This window comes from Leptosomus discolor, chromosome 1 (genome assembly GCF_034619465.1).
Source record: "Leptosomus discolor isolate bLepDis1 chromosome 1, bLepDis1.hap2, whole genome shotgun sequence".
Classification (NCBI taxonomy): Eukaryota; Metazoa; Chordata; class Aves; order Leptosomiformes; family Leptosomidae; genus Leptosomus; species Leptosomus discolor.
In genome coordinates this window covers 150,023,647-150,038,923 of record NC_141391.1, presented here as the reverse complement: position 1 = coordinate 150,038,923, position 15,277 = coordinate 150,023,647, and the positions used below count along the sequence as shown (strand labels likewise).

The 15,277-nt window shown below is 50.5% G+C and overlaps 1 protein-coding gene across 1 annotated transcript in view; it reads left to right on the top strand.

Annotated features, from left to right (window-relative positions):
• Positions 1 to 671: 671 nt before the first annotated feature.
• Positions 672 to 15,277, top strand: part of CECR2 (CECR2 histone acetyl-lysine reader) — a 98,971-nt gene continuing 84,365 nt past the window's right edge. Inside the window, exon 1 of the mRNA XM_086461240.1 lies at positions 672 to 848. Coding sequence (XP_086317366.1) covers positions 672 to 848 — 177 coding nt within the window. The remainder of the gene's footprint in view (positions 849 to 15,277) is intronic.

Here is a 15,277-nt window from a genome sequence, read left to right as displayed (position 1 = left end):
TCCCCGGCAGCGCCCGGCCACGCCCACCCCACGGTGACCCCGCCCCTGTAGGCGTGGCCGGGCGGGCGCGGAGGGCCTGTTGTTGTGATGAGCGCTGGCTCCACCCCCTCCTCGTGCACGGCCGCGCAGCCCCCCCACCCGCCTGGGCCCCGCCCACCCCGCCCTCACGCCTTTTGTCCACTCCTTGCGCCCCGCCCCGTCGGGCCCCTCGAGCCCCGCCCACCGCCCTCTCTCCACTCCCCATTCGCCCTCCCGCCTCGAGCCCCGCCCCCCCGGGACGGAACCCCGCCCTCCCCCTCCCGGGTCCCCCCCTCCCCTCCGCCCCGGGCCCATCTGTTCCCGGCGGCGCGGCGGTTGCACTGCAGGGCGCGGGCGGCGGCGCGGGGAGGCGGAGGAGGATGGGCCCGCGCAGCGGCGGCCGCCCGCGGCAGGGGCAGCAGCAGCAGCAGCAGCAGCGCCCCCGCCGGCCCTAGCGCCCCCGCGCCGGCGCCGAGCCGCCCCATGCGCGGGCGGCAGCGAGGGGGCAGCGCGGGGCCGCCGGGGGGCGGCCGCTGAGCGGCGTGGCGCCGGGGGGCGGGCGGAGCCGGAGCGCCGAGCGGCGGCGGCACGCAGCCGCCCGCGGAGTGAGGCAGCGAGCGGGCGGGTAGGCAGGCAGCCGGCGGCCGCGGGAGATGTGCCCGGAGGAGGACGGCGGCTGCGGCGGTGGCAGCGGCGGCGTGGCCGGCACCGGTGGCCCCGAGGCGGCGGTGGCGCTGGACGAGCTCCGCTCCTGGTGGGAAGTCCCGGCCATCGCGCACTTCTGCTCCCTCTTCCGCACCGCCTTCCGCCTGCCCGACTTCGAGATCGAGGTGAGAGCCCCGCGGCCGCCGTGCTCCGCACGGTGCGCGCCCCACCGGACAGCCGCCAGCCGGTCGCGCCCCAGCCCGCCGTCTGTTTTCGTGCCGCGGCGCCGTCCCTGCTGTGCTCCCGCTGCCCGGCGGGTCCCGCACGCTGCTTTCCGTGCCCCGCGGTGGGGCTGGGTCCCCACCCCCCCCCCCTCCCCCCGACCCTCAACGAGCCGCTGGGTCCCGGCGTGATGCAGCGCGGAGTCTCCTCTCCGCTGCGGCAAATGCAACAACTTCCCTATCCCTCCCGGGCGCGCTCGCAAACTTTCGGTGCGCCCGTCCCAGGGCGCCGGTGGGCGGCGGCGGGCAGGACCCCCCCCCTCCCGCCGCCGCAGGCTGTGGACCCGGAGGGGCGCACGGTGGGGGCAGCTGCGGGCGGAGCGGGGCCGGCCGCCGCCGGGCCGCATTGTTCCGCCGGGCCGGTGTCCGCACACAAAGGTGGCGGGGGGGACGGACTCGGCACGGAGCCGGCGGTGGGTCCCCTGTGCCCAAAATGGTGGCGGCGAGAGGCGGGCCCGGCCCGGTAACCCCCCACCTCCCCCGAGGGTACCCGCGGCTGTTGTTGAGGGGCTTCTCAAGCCCGCTCAGCCTGTGCCCAACTTGGTCCCTTTTGTTGGATTATGGGGGGTGTGGAGGTCCCCACCTGGCCGGTGCCGCTGCGGGGTGGGGGGGCGCGGAGGGTCGCCGTCGAGCAGGGCGGCGGGAGGTGCAGCCGTCCTCCCGCATCCCAGCAAGCCCCAGCGGGGCCGGGCCGGGCCGCTCCGCGGGGCACCGCGCCGCTCATTGTGCGGCTCCGCGGAGGCGCCGGGGGAGCGACGGTGCCTTCCCCGCCGCCGCTATCCCCCGCGTCGGAAAAACTCGCGGCTTTCGTGCCTCTTTACCCATTTTCCTCTGTAACTTTCTTGTGCTTTGGTTTTTGGTTTTTTTTGTTGTTGTTTTTTTTTTGGTTTGGGTTAGTTGGTTTTTTTTAATTCTTATTTTCTTGTGCGTGGCTAGTGTTCCGTAAATATTTTGTGCTCTGGCTACAAATGTTACAAACAAAGTGTGTCCTGGTAGGAAATCTTTTGTGCTTGCTGTGAAAAGCTATTCTTGCCAGCGCGTTGGCAATAAACCGGGTGAATAACGTGGTGGCGTGTGTTTTTTTTAAAGACAGTAATTGCTCCGTGAATGCGAATTCCAAAGATGCTTAAAAGTTCAATGGGATGCGCGAAGCCCTAAAGAGCAAAACTCCTCGAGCAGGATGTGCATTTCTGAAGAGGGGGAATCCCTTATGCGGTGCGAAATCTTGAAAGGGGATAAGGTCTCTCAATGATGCAACTTCTTGCGAAAGGGAACTCCCCTCCCCCTCCTATTGATGCCAAACCATTAAAGGGGGAGGCTCTCCGGGCCCAGCAGCGCAAAGTCTTGAAGGAACCTGAATTTACAATGATAAAAGGGCCAAGGCACTAGCCTTTCACCTTTGGAGGCAATTAGCATCTGGCTTGCTTCATAAACGAAGTAAATGTGGGCTCCCCTTTGGTTCCCGGAGCACACTTAGGGTGGGGGAGTTAACATCACTCGGAACAAATTAACTTGCTTTTTTGAGGGGACGCCCAGGACGAGGAGTGCGTGCGGGTTGGTGCTGAGGGTGTTGCAGAGCAGAAGCAGCCCACCGAAAACATCGCCAAAAACCTCTGTGAGCGCGGATGGCCTGGGCTGTTTGGCAGAAATAGGTTTTAAAGGATGGCGTTTGTCCGAGGGATGGTGGAAATCGCGGTTCAAACCGGGATGCTGCAAGAGGGTGGATGCGGCTGTCAGAACTCGGTGTCTTCAGGCACACAGAGTAAACCACCTTCCTGGGCATGGTGCGAGCAGCCTGGCGCAGGCAGCTTCAAAACTTGCTGTTCCTTCAAGCTCACCATCTTGTTGCCCCTTGCCTGGCGTAGTTGTTCGGGTTTCATCACTGGTTTCAGGGATGTCTGAGAACAGCAGCGCTTTGCACGAAGAGCTTGCCCAAGCAGTTCATGGTGTGAAACTGATGGCCGGTGATGAGACTTACACTTTTTTCTAAGAGTACTGCTCTGCGTGATTTTTGGTTTGTACTTTATTCGGGTACGTAAAGAAGGCTCCACCCTTGGTTTTGGACCTGGGAATGCTGGTGTCCGTTCCGGCCATCTTACTGTTGGCTCTGAGATAGGCTTTGAATTTCAGGGGCATCTGAGTAAAACAGAGGTGGCCATCCTTCCAGGGGTTTGGTGAAATGCTGGGACTTGAGGCAAATAGTAGGGGGAAATAAAATCCAAGCCAGCCTTCAAAAACTGAAACTGTGCTTATCTCCAATTGATATTTTCTTGCTTTAGCTTTGGTTATTGTGGAGAGGTGTGCTTGCGGCCAAATGTGAGCGGTTTGAGAAGTTACTGCCCCTTGTGGGTAACACAGGGCTGAGTGCCCTGGTTCGTTTGGGTGCAAAGTAAAACAGGTGGTTTGAGCAAACCTGTTTCCTTGTCTGTGGAAGCAGAAATGGACATCTCTGGCTCAGAGGGTTTCAGCTGGAGGATGGTCACGCTTAACTTCTTGAGCTTCACAGCAAATGTTTGTCTGACTCTGCCCAGTGTCTCTAAGGGATGGCCTTACTTGAGATGCAGCCAGCTCTTCTTGGAGGATGATCTCTGCTTCCTAGGAGGGCTGAGTTCACAAGTTAAATCCTGGTTGGTGGCTTTTTTTTTTCTTTTTCTGATACTAGTGTATCTCCAGGCAGGAGTTTGGTGCTAAACTCTTACAACATTGTTACAAAAAGCGAAAGTTTTAAACAAACCGTAATTCTGCTTGTAACAAATATCCCCTGCTCTCTCCCTTACTCTACTTGTAGTGGTGGTGAGGTTAAGGTTTCACTGCTATAGTCTCTGCAGTCCCCAAATCAGACAAAACCTGATCTTCCAATGTAGTTTTGGTGGTGTTTGTTTGTGGTTGTGTGGTTGTTTGTTTGTTTGTTTGTTTTAAAAAAAAAGCTGTAGTTATCTTTTGTTTTTCTCCACCACTCCCCCTCTCCCTTTTTTTTCTTTTTTTCTTTTTTTTTTTTTTTTTTTTCCTTCTGGTGAGTCTGCCTATAGCTAGCTGGAAGGCTCTGTAATGATAGGCCATCTGGACCCATCCCTCCTGTGTCGAGCAGATTTGCTGCTGGTATTTGAGAAGTTTGGGGGCTTTAGTACAGGGGAGGCAGCATGGAGCCTTTTTTTTTTTTTCCCCCCCCTTCTTCTTTTTGAATGTAATCCTTTTGCCCTCTACTTATTGGCCCAAAAGAAAGTGAAGGTTCCAGATGCAGGGCTGCTGTCAGCAGCTGGATGTCAGAAACCTGGGAAGCAGATGTTCTGTTTTTCTTTTTGCTGGACCAGTGTGTAGCCAGAGACTATGGGGAAGGGATGTCCAAAACTGAAAGAAAGAAGCGCATCCATCAGGCTGGGCCCTGGGCATTGTTTGGGGAGGGGGTGGGCGCAGCCAGCCCCCATGCTGGCTCCAGCAGATGCAGGCGCCTGACAAGGCGCTGGGCTCCTCTTTTCAAATCTCTACTGCAGCATCACCCGGGGATGGACTCAGGAGGGGTTCAGCTACTGCCAGCGGGTCAAAAGTTCAGTGGGCCAGGAACGGGTGCTCCGGGATGTGTTCAGCTTCATGCCATGTTTTTACGTGGATCTCTGTGGATGGCAGAAAGCACTTCTGCCTTCTGGGGTAGGTTGTTTGTTGTTTGGGGTTTCCTTTTTTTTCCCCTCCCCTTTTAAATGGCTGCCTTGTTGGCCATCTGCCATACAAAACTTTAGTGCCACCTCAAGAGTGGGCTTTTATTTGTGTTGGTTTGGTTGTTATGGCTTCTTTCTTGGTGCTTTGTAAAATCTGCATCCAGTGGGTTTGCCCTTACCTACGCTAACAGTACTCTAGTGGGAGAAGGTCTGGCTGTATGGAGCCCATCATTTTTTGGGTAGGCATTGCCTCGATGGACAGAAAGGATGCTTTCTGCAGTCAAATTAGTGCAGGTGATGATAGGGAGTGATTTCCCCCCCCCCCCCCCCCCCCTTCAAGATTGGACTCTAATGTGGGACACCTCTTGCGACAAAGTGTCTTCTGGCCACGTGCCCTCCCCTCTGCACCTGAAATATCCTCCTGGCAGCTATAGGGATTGTTTGCATCGAAATATTGGGAGAATATTTAACGTTTTCAACCATATTTCAGCACAACTTGAAAACACTGGACAGAAGCCAGTGTGGCGCGGCCACCCAGCTCTTTGGCATGTGCTCCCAGGAGCTGTGGACTAAAACATTTAGGAACTTCTGCCTGGGTAGGTCGAGGGGAGGTGACTTTCCAGAACGTGCTTGAAAATAGTCAAAACATTGTTGTTAACTTAGTTTATTTGGAAAGGAGGGAAAAGCCACATTACACAGGGAAAACATAAATCTTTTCCTGTGGTTTTTAAAAGCGCCTTTGGGCAAATTGCCTCTGCTGTTAACTTCACTACGGCTTTAAGATGCTTTTCCTTGCCTCTTGCCCCTTCCTTGTACTTCAGGCTCTGGCTCTACCTTTAGGTAAGTTCCTCCCACCCGCAGACAGGGCGCTGCTGCTCTTGCCCACCTTTCTCCTCCTGTAGTGTGGTATCTGCCATGTCAGTTCTTGAACAGGCCCTTTCTGTCGGGGATATTATGTGGCTGTTGCAAACCAGCAGCTGCTATTGCTCCTGTGGGTCCCCCAGGAGGAGGAAGAGTGTGGAGAGAGGGAGGGCTGTGCTGCGGCCATGTGTAGGAGAGAGCAAAGAACAAGGGGTTGTTCTATCTGTGCAAACCAGGTAGATCTTTAAAAGCAAAAACATTTTTTAATGTGTTAGACTCCAGCAGTGTTAGAATTTTAATACTTAGAAAAATGTGTTTTTCCTAGTGAGGACAGGATGGCCAAATATCCTTTGAGCTTCCACTGTCCTGTCATGTTAGGTTCTGCTAAAAGTTCTCTGTGGAGCCCATTGCTCTGTGCCCTTCAGGTGGGACCCCTGTGATACCTGACACCAAAATGGCACAACCTTCCTGTTCTGTCAGTGGGTTTGTATGGAGTTAATGGCACAGGCAGTGTGGTACAGTACCTGACTGCCATGAGGCTTCACCCCTCTGTAGCTATTCTGGGCTGGTACTGCATTATTATTTGTACTACAGCAGCATGTACAACATCTACTGATGCCTCGTTGTGTTGTAGGATAGCTGTGATGGCGAGGCAGTTTCTGATCAGAAGAATTTAGAAGCTAATTAAGATCAGCGTGACGAGTAGGTGCAGCAAGCTGAACAAAATGTCAGTTAATTTGTATAGGTCTGCTCTACTCATAGAGGGTAAGTCTGTGCTAGTTTAGATGCCTTTTCAGTAGAATAGCTCAGGCATTAGGACGTCCGTCCCTCTTGCCCTTTGCCCATTGGAAGGGAGTTAAAGTGGAAGGGAGCGGACAGTAGATCAGCTCACTAAAAATTCACTCTTGGGCAAAGCGCCTGGCTTTAGAAAAAGCAAATTGTCTGAGGAAAGACAGAGTAATTGGCAGTGCAGGGAGAGGCGCTCTAGGGCGAGTAGGCAGGGTTGGAAAAAATGATGGACTTGAAACATACTGAAAAGAAAAAGTGTCAGCCTCATTGTGTAGAGAGACCTGTTTATGGACCAGTGTACCAATTTGGGTTCTATACCACAGTCACTCCACGGTGGATCTACTTCCCCTGGGCAGCATCAGCTTCATTGGAGCAGAGGATGGAGCTTGAGTATTTGTTGTTTGAAAATCAAGTTTTAAAAACAAGAAAGCAATAGAGAGTTAGTATTGTTTTTATTGCTGTTTCTACCTGTCCCATCCACTGTTTGGTTTTGTTGCTTTGACAGTGCCCCATCCCTCTCCCTGTATCTGTTCCAGCAGCAGCTCTTACTTTGCTGGTCTTCACTTTTGCTGCCTTAGTTATTCTGTTCATAATAGAATCATTAACACTCTACATGTCAGTATTGGGCTCTAGAGTTCATTGAGATTAATGGAGGGGGAGGCAAAGAGATACTTCTCGGAGCTGTTGTTTCAAGTGCTCTGCAAATTGGAAAGCATTGTATCAGTTTCTATTTCAAATGCGAGTCACATCTTTCTCAACTGTAGATCTTAAACTTTTTAACAAGTGTTTACATTTTATATAATGAGACTCTAGTGTAATTGGATACAAAAAGAAGGAATAGGTAGTTCAGGAGGCTGATATGTGAGTTAAAACATTATCTTAAGCCTATGAAAAGAAAAAAGAAGTGACTGCATGCAGCCGAAGGGTGTCTGAACAATGGATGAGGAAGGTTATTTTGACAGCAACATTTTGAATGGACCCGAGTTGGGTGACAGGGCAGTTGGGGAGTGACTGTAGCAGTCAAAGGCAGAAGAGAAAGAGGAACGCGATAAGGATTTCGGAGATTTGGATGGAGTACATGGAGGCTGATGTTACAGATTTTCTGTGGTGTTAGTAGTTGGAGGCAATTGCCTCTATTGGTAGCGCAGCTGACTGAAAATCATATCTCATGTTAGCTGACATGTTTGTGCACCCACAAGTTTAATGGTTTAAGATGATCTTGTTTAAAAAACAATCTAAGGTAATCTGGTGCAAGTCTTTCCCTGCTAGGAAAAAAAAAATGCTCTGTGTAGTAGCTTAAATATGACTTTGCCGTTTGCTTTGTTTAGAAAGACTTGACTACCACAAACCTGTACCAATTCAGTGCAGCTGATGTAAACCTCTGTATAGCGCATCTAAATTAGGCCTCAAAAGTTTGTTCCTTTTGGAATTTGCTCTAATCAAACCAGCTAAAAGTAACACCGTTAAAGTGTTGCAGCTTTATATGTAGACCTGCTTAACTGTGGTCTTTCTCTCCTCTCGAATAATGCCGGCATAGCTGTGCCATTCTGCCCCTCGCATCTGTTAAGTGCCTGCATGAAGGGTGAAGAATTAACTTTTGTAATGGCAATGGGTGCTTTCATAGACTTCTTTCAGGCAAAAATCTCCTCAAGAAAAGGGCTATAGGCAGAAATGACAACAGCCAGGGAGTTAAAAGTTCCCAAATTAAAAGTTTATCGTGTAAACCTTATTGTAGATAGGTATGAATTTCCCCCCCCCTCCTCCTCGTTACCAGAAGCAACAGCATCTGCTGTGGTGGTGGGAACAATGCAGCCTAGTGATTCCTCCTTCCTTACAGTAGAGAATCCTGTTAAACACACAAGGCTGTGCCTCAGAGTGTATCCTTTCAGCAGGCTTGTTCCTTTTAATGGGTGCCCATTCCTGGGGTCTCCATTGTTTCACCAACAATAGCACTAGGGGCAGCTGATTTGGTTGACAGAAAATGTGTTAATTTAACAGATCTATTCCCTTTAGCTGCTCTCCTTCCTATTGTGCCCCAGTTCTCCCCCAGTTCCTGGGGAGGAGGGCCCCGAGAGCAAGGTCTGTTAGGTGGAGGGCTCCTGCAATTAGGAGGGGTTTGCGGCCTTTTGTGTGAGGCACAGAAAACAGCTGATGGGGGGGGAAAAGTGGTCCTAGTGTGGTTTGCTTACTGCCAGAACACGTTTTTCTGCTTTTTTGGGGGATTTTAAGTCTGCCTTTGCCGGGGACAGGGGAATAACTTGACACTGCGGGCTGATGGCAGTCAAGGTCTTTGCTTTGCTCTGAGGTGGCCTCACAGCCAAATGTGGCTGTACCCAAATCTAGGGTAGGGCTGCTGAGGGATGGTTGGAGAAGACTGTATGTAAAGTTACTACTGAACAATTTGAAACACGAGGTGCGTAATGGTCTTCAGGCCACCTCTACCCTGGGCCAGGCCACTAGTTTAACGTAGTTTTAGGACTGATCTGGTTTAAGCAGTACAAGCTCTTCACCCTTGGTATCCTTACACTGGTTCAACTCTTCCCTATAGTAATGTAGTTTAGTTCAGCAACAGGGTGGTGGTGGGGGTCTTTGTTGCTTTTTACATCAGTGTGGTCGAACTGACGTGTTCAGCTCAGTGGGAAGGAGGGCATGTGGGCTGCTGAGGGAGCAGTGAAACCCGAAGCTTTGGTTTTGGAGGCTGCCGGCTGCCAGAAGGAAGATCTTGCTCCTTTTCGAGCCCTTGCCCCGGCCGTGCTTCTGACTCTGTGGTCTGCCCCTTCCCCGGCGCCAGCCCAGCTGCTTGCTAGGTCCTAGCTGGCTTTTGGGGGGAGGGTGAGGGGGGTAGCTTAGTCCTGCGATAGGAGCGGGACCTTGTGCTTTTGGTGGCTGCAAGCTGCTGGGTCAATCTGCCATGGCCCTTGAAACTCTAGCCTCACTTTAGTTCTGGTTGCTGGAGTTGGTGATGTAAAAAGAGCTCTGGAGGGTCTTTTTCCTCCTTGTTGGTAAAGCCGTTAATTCTCTGGCTCTTTCTTTCCAGCTAAGCCTGCTGTAAAGGGGATGGAGCTTTGCACTGCCAAAGGGTTGGAAGGCAGAGCTAGTTTTCTCCTAGTGATTTCTGGTGAGCCCTGTACACAGGGAGTTGTGTGGCAGCAAAAATATTTATATATCCATAACACAAGGCAAAGAGGGTTGTGGTTTGTTGGTTTTGGTTGGTTTTTTTTTTTTTTGTCTTGCTTGGGTTTTTTTGTTTGTTTTAGGAGGCAAAGGGTGAGAGTTCACTTAAAGAGCTTGACTCTTAATAGAGCTTGTCATTGTTGCTAATATAAAACAAATGATGAGCATGGGAGAGGAGTCAAAGGCTCCCTCTTCTGGTGTGCTAGCAAGGTTCAAATGCTGAAAAACAAGCTAGGAAAAAAATCCCAGCAAGCAAGACCCCTTCTGTGCTTTCTTGTGGTATTTTAAGACCTCACTTAGGCCTAACGCTTACTGGCCCAGTATATAAGTTGCGTTGTGACCCCTGAATAAATAACATTAAAGGCGCTCTGTAAAAGTGAAATGCATTTTCAAATGCAAATTACATTGTACTTGCAAGTAAAAGTGAGTCCCGATTTCAGAAGGGCTCCCAGTCTGAACATGGAAGATGGCAGCCCTTCACATCCCTGCATCTGACATTTCTCAGTGCTTCTCATTATTTCTTCTCTTTTCTGCATCCTCCTCTCACAAAGATTGTGTCTTGTCCATGCAGCTCCCAGGCCGTATGTGTGCATTGGCATGTAAACATGTTTGGGATGATTGCATGGGCCAAGTATGGTGAGCATGCTCTAGAGACTGCATGTCCAAACTCCAGCACTCCTGTTGATTTTGGTTGAGTCAGCCAAGAATTCAAAACTTACTAATGGAGTAATACATCATTGGGATTTTCAGATGCATTTTCTAAAAAATCCTTGTATAAAGAGCAGTTGTGAGTGTCCCTGAAATTATTAGGATTTCAGGGTATTAAAGAAGGGACTTTTTTTTTTTTTCCTATTTTTGTATTCTTCGCTGAAGAGTTTGACATCATGTGGCCATTTTCCCTGTGTCGTTAGTGTGGACTCATGAGCAGTGTCTGGTGGAACCCAAGGACATCAATTCTCAAGCCGCCTTCCCATGGCAGCTCCTGCCACCCATCACAGATGGCAGTAAAACTGCTCACCCGGATTAAAACCCGCAACACTTTTTTCCTGAAGGGAGCTATGTCTAACCAGGAGCAGTCCCCAAGCCGGCTCCCTCCACAGCCCCACAAAAGGGTTGTACCAGCATGACTGAAGCGGTGGCACAGGAATGGAAACAGGCAGCGGGGAGGAGAAGGGCTTTTTATAGCTGACCCTTCTGCTGAGAGAAGTGCTTATCACACTGCAGCCCTGGGTAGCAGGTGGAGTGAGACTGCACAGGTAACAAGAGGTCATGCAGCAAGGGGGGCACCTGGGGAAGAACCTGTATCAGCCTCTGTAAGAGGGTTTTAGGGTTGGTTTTTTGGTACTATATCAGGGCTTGCTATATTTCTTTTCTTCTTTTTTTAAGCTAACATTCTGGTTAGAAAATGTTTAAATTGAAGTTGGTGATCCTTTAAATTGTTCCTTCCAAAGGAACATGCAGTTGAAATCAGTTAAATTTCGCTGTAGCTGACAGTCTTAGGCAGAACCAAAATAGAGCAAAATTTTATTATCTTTCTTAGAAATTCAGGCTTTTTGTTTTTAAAAAAATCAAACCATTTTCCCAAAGAAAGTTTCCCTTAGGCTCTGGCCACCCAGCAATGCAGATATCTATCCGTCAGGATTTGCTTGCCTGTGCTGAAGAGGCCAGAGCAGCTTGCCTTGTTGGACGGGGCAGCCATGTAGAATAAACAGGGAATAGCGGTCTCGATTTCCTTTCTTTCAGCCCGATATAAGGTGCCGAGGCACAGAAGACTATTTTGCCCTTAAGATAATTGTGTGTTGGAGAGGATCAAAAGGCTTGAGGGTTTTTTTTTTTGGTTGAAAGGGGATTTTCTCCATGGACAGCTGCAGTAGTGCATTAGTAGTGCAATGGATTATCTTTCCATGATCTGTAGGATCTCAAACAGCTATCGAGGGGCCCCGCTGAAGGCTGCTGCTTGGGGGAGGCAGAGTGAAAGTCTCCTTAACAGGGGGACTTGTAATGCCTGGGACCTTGGACCACTTGACTCCCCCTGCCCCAGCAGGGTGGGTGGTGCTGGATATTCTTAGACTGCAGATAGTGCCATGGAGCATGGGGAAAGGGAGCCCAGCTCTCAGTTATGATTAACTGCAGCTGATGCCCTGCATCCACCCTGCTCTCCAATGGAAGTGCTTATTAAGGAATGTGAGAAGGGAGCCGATTCCAGCTGCTGTGGCATCCCGTAAAGGGCAATGTGTAATTTGGGAGGGTGTTACGAGTCCCTCGGCGGAACAAACTACTCACTGTAGTAAGCGTCTGACCTGCCAAACGCCCGGACTTTCTCATTTTGGGAAGTTTTGGATGGTGGCTGATCCGCAAATAGCCATGGCATTGAGAGGGAGTCCCTTCACATGCCTGGATGGGTATCTGTATCCTTGCTCTGTGCTTCTCAATGGCGGGGCGGGGGAGGGGATGGAGAGGCAGCACATGTGGCCTGACTGTGACAAGGGTGGCAAGAGGGGATGGGACAGTGCTTGGTGCTATCAGAGGTGGAGATCAGGTCATGCTGTGCCTCTCTGACCTGGTTCCGGGGCTGGGGGATGAGGGGGCTGGAATGTGCAGGGTGGCGGAGCTGTCAAGGAATGCAGGTCCCCAGGTGGCCGCTGCAGTCGCTTGCACTTAAGTCGGGCTCGAATTGCATCTGCGAGCTGGTTAATAAGTGTTGGGGCAGCTCTGCCATGCCAGGTCCTCCTGTGCGCACTGCCTGAGGTAGCGGGGCGCCAGAAATATGGGGGTGACAATACTATCTTGGTTGGCAATAAACTCACCACCTCGGCGTTTTTAGAATTTTCTGCTAACTTTAATGACGCAAGTTTTGTCACTTTTTTGTTTGTTCGGGGTGAGTGTTTTTTTGTGACTAGTGAAGCCCAAGCTGAGATGAACCCAGCTTTGGATTTCAAGGCTGAGTGTTTTTCAGGACAGGCACTTAGAAAGACTTGTCTTTTTTTTTTTTTTTTTTTTTTTTTTTTTTTTTTTAATAAACGGGACTGTTTTCAGAATCAAAGGATGAACATGGACTGCCATATGATGTTGTGTTGTTTTTCCTTGGAGGAGTAACTACAATTTAGAATCATTCCCTAGTCCATAGCCAGTTGGCAGGAAGGTGACTGTGAAGAGATTGATTATTAGTGGATGCTTCATTGTGCTGTCCAAGCCTGAATTTCTTGATCTAACTGGTTTCCTGCATTTTGGAATGGCTGCAGTCAGCAGAGAGAAGAGAGGGAGATAGGTCTTCCCCCTCAGCAGTGCTGTTTCTTGTTTGTGGGATACAGTCAGGAAAAAAAGGGTCAACAAAAAGTGTCAACATTTAAGCGTTCTCATAGAAAGCCAGCTGGCTGGAAGGATGGCTGGGGAGTGCTCGCAATTTTTCTCTTCCTCTTGGAATTCTCTCTGCATTTGTTTTCAGTGTGGTGACTTAAACAAAACTAGTGCTGTTTGGTGTGAGCATCCTGGAGGATCTGCTCTTTTCCTGGGAAGTGCACTGGGAGAGTGGAAGCATCGCCGGGAAGGTGATCTAGTGTACAGAAATGCAAAGGCACGCTGGCAGCTGCGGCAATTGGAGCCGAGTTAGCATTTAAACCGGCAGTAGAGGACGCACAGAAGTACAGTTGCGGCAGCACAGGCTTGAGCGTGGACAGCAACATCTGTTGTGCTCCTCGGATAAACGCTGGGATGGTTCGGTCGTGCTGAACCACATCCTGCTGCAGCTCCTCTGATAAACCTAGGCTAGCTAATTAAAAGTTAGCATGTGTGCAGCTATACAAAAGCAGCCATGCCGCTGTTGTGTAGCGGAGTAGCCGGTGCTGCTCTTTGGGAAAGGGAGTTTCTGAGCTGGGTCTGAGCAGGAGTAGTCATGTGAGTAAGGGGCTGATGGAGGAGGTGTTGTGGCGGGCTTGAGCTGGGCTGCCTTGCTGGGCTTAGGCTGAGTGGTAGCAGTTGGAAGAGGACAGCTGAGCTAATACTTAAGAAGCGGAGAGGTGGGAGACTCCATGCCAGGTCTTGGAATTATGATCCTAACCCTCTGCTTGTCTCCTGTTTTCCTCCCCCACTCCCAAAGCCCCTCTCTGGCTGTGTGGAAGTGTCCCAGTTCTTGCAGCTGTGTTAATTGTAATGGGTCATTTAGTCCTGAAATCCCTGTTTAAAAGGGGCAAGTCCTTGCCTCGTGTGACAGCTGCCGCCTTGCACTTTTCCCCAGGCTGGAAATAACTGCATATGACACAGGAGCAGAGTGTGGCATGGGGGAGGGAGGAGGGTTTCTGGCTTCCTCTTAGTGCTATAATGGCTTTGCTGTGTGACACTTCTCCCATGTGGACCGTAGCAGAGTCATGCCCCCACACATTTAGCAGATCTCTCAGTTGGCAGTGTCTAGGCGATATGCTAACGGCCCGGCGCTCTCTGGGCTGTGGTCAATTGGAATCTTCCTGGGCATCTGGGAGCAGAAGAGAAGGGATGTGAGGTGGTGGTGACAGGACACTTGCCTTGGAGCATCAGGGAGTCTCTCTGGAGCCAATGTGCCGCCTATCTGGAAGGGGGAGCCACACTGTTCTGTGCAGAGGCAGAGACAATGAGAAAGAAGGTGGAAAGGTTTCCGCTCGCTGCTCCCATCCCCTCTCCAAAATGCAAAGCCTTGAGCCCATGGAAACCTGGCCAGCTTTTCCTTCTAGCTGAAGGGCTGTCTCCTGATTGGAATGACAGCTTTGAACTGGAAGACATTATTTCATTAGCGTGCTAATCAGATACAGAGATTACCTGATTGGCTACTTAATAATTAAATGAAGTTGCCTGTAATTCTTTGAGCACACACAGAACTAATTAAATTAACCCTTCACTGCCCTGTGTGCCTGGGGTGTACTTGTGTGAAATGGAGAGGGCAGCTTCCCCAATGTGGGGACTGTGAGCAGAAAGGGGTGATAGTTGCAAAGTGGCCAGTGCTGGACTGCCAAGGTGGTCCTTTTTTATCAAGAGTCTGGAGAGGAGAAGATGACGCACTGTTATACCCTCCAGTGTAGTTCATGTTTAGCCTACCTAGTAGGGGATCAGTATATCTGACAATGTTCTAACAAAAAAATCTTATCCCCAGAAAGCCTGGAGAATTCCCTGTGCTTGTGGAAGTTGGTGCCTAGGCATGCGTTGTAAACCAGCTGGTGGCTTTGTATCATCTAATGAAGAGCAAAGTGTTGGCGAAGAAAGATGCACTTCACATTTCTTCAGGAGAAACAGTCAAGTGGAGATCAGATGTTCTCCTATACCTTTGAAGCATTCTTCTTCCCTGTCCCCACTGGCACACAACACCAAACGAGCCAGGACATCTCCATGCATTTGACAGGAGATGTTGTCCACCACCTATTTCTCTCTACTGCTTCAGTGGCTGCTTGTGGAACTGCATTTTCCACATGCTTAGAGGAATACGAGCATATTTCCTACAGTTTGAGGAGGACACAGAAGTCGTATCAGTGCCATAACTTTCCTTTATTGTAGGTTAAAAAAAAAAAAAAAAAAAAAGAATGTGAAAAGAGTAATAAGGGGAAAGTTTCCCTGTTTTCCAGTCTCACATTTTCCAGCCCCAACGCTGCACCCAAGCTTTCAGCTTCTGTAATGCCAGAGGTGTGGCACAGTTTGACATTTCTTGCAAAAGGCTACTTTTTATAACCTGTGAGAATATTGTTACAGCGTTGAAGACACTCTGTGTTCGATTGTTTCATTGCTAGGGTGAAGAGTCAACACCTGTAATTTTTTTATCAGTTTTTAGTACTGAGCACTGGGTTGAGGCAACAAGCAAACTATCTTGTAATAATCCAGCTCTGCTCCCTTGCTGCT